The 6,383-nt window shown below is 36.9% G+C and overlaps 1 protein-coding gene across 1 annotated transcript; it reads left to right on the top strand.

The window, feature by feature from the left end:
- Window positions 1-261: 261 nt before the first annotated feature.
- On the top strand, window positions 262-5,866 carry LOC103719427 (remorin). The gene is made up of 5 exons (XM_039123032.1): window positions 262-598; window positions 1,979-2,032; window positions 2,128-2,215; window positions 3,978-4,059; window positions 5,315-5,866. The coding sequence occupies exons 1-5, from the start codon at window positions 466-468 to the stop codon at window positions 5,513-5,515; spliced, it is 558 nt and encodes a 185-aa protein (XP_038978960.1). The 5' UTR covers window positions 262-465; the 3' UTR covers window positions 5,516-5,866.
- Window positions 5,867-6,383: the final 517 nt, after the last annotated feature.

Raw genomic sequence — 6,383 nt, 5'->3', positions numbered from 1 at the left:
TACTCTTGCAACCATCTCTAAATCCATCATCGTTGAAGCGGATAAGGCTAAAATCAGGCGGTCCTGACCCGTTGGATCTCGAAGACAAGGTGAAACTGTAATTTTCTGCAACAACATGTCCTTTAATCCGCCTCCGAGACATTATGACGCCAAGGCCTGACGGTATAAGCTAGCGGTTTGATGTGCTGTTTTTGGAAACATCGACGGCGGATATATAAATTTTTACCACCACGCGTATGCACCTACGAATAGATGGGGGATGGGAGGTCATAAATTTGTCTGTGGCCGGGAAAGCTCCCACTCCCTTCTTTTCTACTGCAAGAAAGCGAGCCTTCCGCTCCTCCTGCACTTCTCCTTTCGAGCTTTGGGGCCGCATAATTTAGGGTAAGGGATCTCGCCGTGAGAGCTGGGGTCGGAGTTAGCGCTTCGTCGGTGGAATTAGGAGGAGGAAGAGGAGAGAAGGCGATGGGGGAGGAAGAGGCGAAGAAGATGGAGGCCTCGGCGGAGGCCGAAAAGGGTCTCCCGGAGGAGAAGGTGGTGGCTCAGCCGCCTCCGGAGGAGAAGCCCGACGAATCCAAGGCTCTTGCTGTCGTGGAGAGTAAGGCCTCTTCCTCTTGTCCTCTTCTTTTATTGTTCTCTAGTGCTTTTCCCTTTGTTTTTTTCTCGTTCATGGATGAAGAATTGCAGAGTTTGTGAGAGTTTTATGTGGAATTTTGGATTTAGTAGAGTTTGGTTCGGATTTAGCTACGAAGTTTCCGCTGTTAATTGAAGCGATTTCTGGGGAGAAAATATATAAAATTAGTTTTTTTTTTTTTTTGTCTCGGAATTGTTACGTTTGGTGATAAAGTTATTTTCTTTAATAAAATTTAAGATTCCTTTTGATTCCATGGATTCAAGGTTTTGCGTTCTTTTTTCTTTTCTTTTCTTTTTTGGAACAGAATTCCGATTTTTGGAAACCTTTCAAGTTTCAATAACCTATTTTTCAGTTTGGATGGACCTGGTGGAGATTTGAGTGGTGTATTCTTATACCACTTCCATTACCTGATTTAGGTGCTTTCCCCCTCCTTTTAAAAGAATCCCCATTAGATATCAAAGAAGGTGATTTGGTTGTATTCGTTCCTGATCTTCTTTTCCTATTTCCTTTTTTTTTTCTTTTCTCTGTTCTCGTGGCTCTGAATTCTGTCTGGAGGGAAGTTATGTAGATAAGGGTATCCAAAGCGTTTTCCCTCATGTATTTTATTAAATTTTCTTGAGTCGATATATGATCTAAAAAAAATTAGTATCTTTTTCTTCAATTCTGGTTTTCCACGTAGTCAATTTCACGGTATTTGTTATGATTGATGGGCTGTATGATCTGAAGAAAATCTTATTTGTTACAGAGCGATATATGATTATTTATTTATTTCTTTTTCCTAAGTTAGATATAGATGAGAACCTGCACTGTATTTGGAGCTTACTTGGATTATATCTCCAATAGTCCAACGTCAAGAAAAGTTTCTTCTTTCTTGCTTTTACTAACATGAATATACTCGAGCCTTCAGCAATGCCTCCTTCTGTGTGTGTTTGTGTGTGTCGGCATGTGTGAACATGAAGCCATCAATTGAAAGAGTGACTCCAAAAGGAAGATAGTGATAAAAAATAGTGTGAAGTGCCATATCTATATCAAAAACAGAAGATGCATCATTGTAAACCATTAGATATTTTGAACTACTATAAATCAATGTACCTATGTCTATGTTATCGTTTTATTTTTCCTCCTACAACCTCCCCCCTCCCAATATCCCCCCCCCCCCACCCAAAAAAAAAAAAAAAAAAAAAAACACAACAACAAAAAAAAGATCTATATGTTTATGCATGATTTACTTTTTCTTGGGCTTTTCAGCATGCACCATGTGTATTCTGGGAAGGTTGTATAATAGCTCAAACTAATTATAATATATGCTTCATATATAACCTTTTCTACTTCTCTGTTTTGCAGAGGTTGCAGATTCTCCTCCACCTGAGAAAAGCGCAGCAGGTTCAGCTGATAGAGGTAAGGGTTTAAGGAAATTTCAACAGAATCGAAACTGTCCTGTGATATTTTTTGGAAGGAGACAGAAATTTTTTTGATGCTTTTTGAAATTGCAGATGCTGTTCTTGCACGGGTAGCAACTGAGAAGAGAATATCCTTGATCAAGGCATGGGAGGAAAGCGAAAAGACCAAAGCTGAGAATAAGTAAGATATAATTCCTTCAAATTCTCAATTTGTTCGAGCACATATTCATAATTTTGTCTGGAGAAGAAGAATCCCGAAGTCTAAGATGATTTCATTTCTTCACATATACTTTTGTTCTACACTAGACTAATACAGACACATGTATGTGTATGTATGTATATATACATACATATGTACACACACACACACACACACATATATACACACATATGAGTACATATACACATGAACATACATATGTACATAGATACAGAATTATTCCAATTAACTGGACTCTTGTATAATTATTCAATCAGTGGCTCAAGAAGCCCTGGTGCATCATCCATGGATCACCTGCTTCAATATCCATGCTAAGATTAAGAACACATGCGAGTGCTCAAGAATAGTATATGTATGTCTATATATATGTATGTATATGTATATCTATGTGTATGCACACATGGATGTATTTGCTTTTGTCACTTATATCTTTCTATTCAAACTTCTGCTTCCCAAGTGCAATTTTTAAGCTTCCCCCTCAAACCAAAACCCATAATAAATTGTATCATGTGACTCCTATATTTCTTTGTAATTGCCTGCCAATTCTATCAGAGTATTTTTTTTAATTAAAAATAGCCTTTCAATTTTTAACTGTTGGTGTTTTTGACTTTTGACTGTTGGACTGTTGGTGGACAAAAGTTCAAATGTTTTTTAAATGTTGGAACAAGGCATTGGTGCCAACAGATGTCTTCTTATCCTTGGCTGTTCCAATGGCTATTAAATTTTTATTCTTTTTTAATAGAAAATCAGCTTTCTATTATTAAGATGACTATCGGCTGAATAGTTGTTTGTCTTTATTTGGTGACTGTTCGGCAATTAACAGTCACCTGTATACAGCTCTTTAATTTTTATACAGAGTTGTATTGTATGCGAGTGGATACATGCAGATATCTTTTATATACACCCTCTCTTTGTACTTATGAAACTCTTGAACACTCTTACTGAGCAGTTCTTTTTCTTTCATAATTTTCTGGGTTGGGTTATTTAGTTCCATAAGCCGGTTGGGTAGCGCAGAGACCAAGTAGGCTTATTAATTGGGCATTGCATCCTGGAACAGACTTCTAGTAGCCCACCTGCATCTAAAGTGCAGGGGAAATTACCATCTTTAAGGCAAGTACTTGAATTAGCATGCCTTGCCCATATTTCATTTATTCTCTTCATTCCTCTTCCACATTTCTTATAGTCTATTTCTTCCACCATTTCCAACAACTTCCTAAGATTTTATTGTCACATGTTGCATCTTGATATAAATAATTCCTATCCCAGCCTAAATCTCGATTCCATGTTATCGCCGGATGTGCATTTCTTATGCCCTTTTGTTTTATGTCTATAATAAACCAAGATTTTACTTTACACTAAATAATGCCCATAATGACTATGGTGTTTTTTGTGTTTCCAAAATTTGGGGGGGCTTGTATGTTGGCTTTGTCCTGAGCCTTTACCAAATATGATCCAAGTGAAATTTCTTCGGCAATTTTAGTTCGAATATATAGACTGGCCTTATGTAAGTAACCAAACACCAAAACTTATGTCGGCAGACTCTGTACTCTACCAAAGGTTTCATTAAGTGTTCGATATTTCGTCCATGAAGATTGAGACTGAAACACTGTACCATACAAAGAATTTGATAGTAAATAATTAAAGATACAAAACCTTAATGATTTTTCTATATAATAGGAGTTTTATATGCTTTTCCATCTAAGGACTTGATAATCCCAAACAGATCTCAGAAGAAGATGTCATCTATTGCTTCATGGGAGAACACAAAGAAGGCAGCAGTGGAAGCTGAGTTGAGAAAAATTGAGGTAAGCGTAGTCTTCCTTCATACATGCAAGGCTGTTTGAATAGCTCATTGTTTCTACCACCATTATATCCATTACTGGTCTTAGAAATTACTGAAACAGCAAAGTCAGGCTCCTTAGAAACTTAAAGTCAACAAGAATGATAGTCAAACAAGATACCAGTAAAAATTTCTGAAATTAATGGCTCAACACAGTTTAAGGTTGATAAAAATAATACTTCGAATGCAATAACTTCATTGGCTCCAAAATTTCTGAAAGTTTTCGGTTTAAGTTTGATAAGATCATCTTCGAACCCAAATACTTCATGGGCCCCGGAAGGGAAGTGTGTTGGAATATTTCAAAATTCCGAGTCTGCCCTTCTTTGTCTTTTGTCTTTTTGTCTAGTGTACTTTCTTTAGTCCCACATTGGAAAGGAACAAAACTCAAAAGATCTTTATATAGTATTCAACCTTTTAACTTGGTGAAGCAAAGAAAGAAAGTAGCCCACGCGCGCATGAGCCCAATGGAGGTCCAAGCCAAAATTGGCGAATCCGATCCGGAAACGTTTAACCGGGGCGCGTTGCGATTATCACGCGCAGGGGGGACCCCCCCCGCGGGTGTGGGCTTGAGCCAGGTTTCTTTTTGCCGTTTTATTTTTTGAATTATTTTGTTTGATAACGTCGCGTCTTTTGTTTTGTTTTATCTCTTGATAAAACGTCGCGTCTTTTAAAAACGCCCGTATCTTTTCAAAACGCCTCTCTTTTTAAACCCTATCAGATCCGAGGATTAAGATAAAAAAAACTTATCTTCCTCTCTCTCTGTTTTTTTTTCTGCGTTCCCGAGAGTCTTCTGTTTTCTGTGTTCCCGAAGAGGACTTCTCTGTTCTATCTTCCTGAGCGGTTCTGGGCTGTTCGATAGTATCACTGCATCTGCGGGTGTACGCTTGGAGTGATCCAGTTGTTGTATCCTGGAGGATAGGCCGCCATTACCTGCTACACCGAGATCCATTCTCCGAGGGGCGCGATCTATTCTTAAGGACAGTGAAATCACGCCTCAACTGATAAGTTCTTCCTTCTCTCCATCTATAATTTTACAACAAAGTGGGGCCCGAAAAACTGAACACAAAATGTCATGAAGTGCTTGTGGAATAAACAGAAACTTGCATGTAGTTAAACTGCTGATTCAGTCAATTCCCGTAATCATCATCAATCAGTTCACCTTTCATCATGCTTGTGTTTGCCACTCGAAAGCAAGCTGTGAGTTACAACTGTATGAACAGGAAGCACTTGAGATGAAGAAGGCGGAATATGCCGAAAAAATGAAGAACAAAATCGCCATGATCCACAAGGCAGCAGCAGAGAAGAGAGCAATTGTTGAGGCCAAGCGGGGAGAGGAGATCTTAAAGGCAGAGGAGACAGCTGCAAAATATCACGCCAAAGGACTTTATCCAAAGAAGGTACTTGGGTGCTTCAGTGCCTAAATTTGATCACAATAGAAGGTTAGGGGATCAGCGGAAGCATCGTCTAGGTGCTGTTTGTTTCCTCATCCGTGCTTGCTGTTGGTGTTATGTGGAGTTCTAGATGAAGTTTCGGTCCAGATTTCAGTGTGCGTGTGATGTGCTTGTAAATAGATGATCCGTCCAACAACTTTAAATGTCCTGGTGATGTATCTATATTCTTTTAGCTCACAATGTAAAGATTATTCAGCTATGAATAATCCTCCTTCAGTGGCTGGATGTAAAAGGCATGCTGCTGGTTTACAACCATCTTAGTATTATCATGATATAAGACAATCTGCTTGCTGAAATGTAATCCAAGAAGTTACAGCACGATGTCTTAAAATGGTCACTTCGTTTTTTTTATCTCAATTTTAAATTAGTAGTCATCAGCCTGCCTTCACAAAAAAAAAAAAAAAAATCAAATATTGTCTGAATACTTTTTTTAAAAAATAATATATATATATATATATATATATATATATATATATATATATATATATATTGTCAAACACTTATTTTACTATTTTATTTTTTTTCTTATTTTTGCATATGTACGCATGGCATCTAACACCTTTAAAAAATTAATAGTTTCAAATTAAAATGACTAAAATATCTTTAATGAGTAAATGTGCAAAAAGAAATATGTATAAGACGATCGTGATGGAGAACAAAAAAATAATTTCAAAAATTTATTTTATTTTTAATTAAAATAAATATATTTTTTATTAACGGTGTTAGAAGAACGTTATATTATGAACATTTGTACAAAAACAGTATATTATGAGGATATAGAGATAAATATAAATTTTTTAAAAAAATTTGTGCAAATTTAAATTCTTAAAAAAGTATT

Source organism: Phoenix dactylifera, unplaced genomic scaffold (assembly GCF_009389715.1).
Source record: "Phoenix dactylifera cultivar Barhee BC4 unplaced genomic scaffold, palm_55x_up_171113_PBpolish2nd_filt_p 001972F, whole genome shotgun sequence".
In the NCBI taxonomy this organism is placed as follows: Eukaryota; Viridiplantae; Streptophyta; class Magnoliopsida; order Arecales; family Arecaceae; genus Phoenix; species Phoenix dactylifera.
Note: the sequence above shows the minus strand (reverse complement) of the source record. Positions and strands in the feature narration are given on the sequence as shown.

Coding starts and splice junctions, on each gene's coding strand:
- LOC103719427 (XM_039123032.1), top strand. CDS start 466: ATGGGGGAGGAAGAGGCGAAGAAGATGGAGGCCTCGGCGGAGGCCGAA. Junction 2,033..2,127: donor AGCAGGTTCAGCTGATAGAG/GTAAGGGTTTAA, acceptor TTGAAATTGCAG/ATGCTGTTCTTGCACGGGTA. Junction 2,216..3,977: donor AAGACCAAAGCTGAGAATAA/GTAAGATATAAT, acceptor AATCCCAAACAG/ATCTCAGAAGAAGATGTCAT.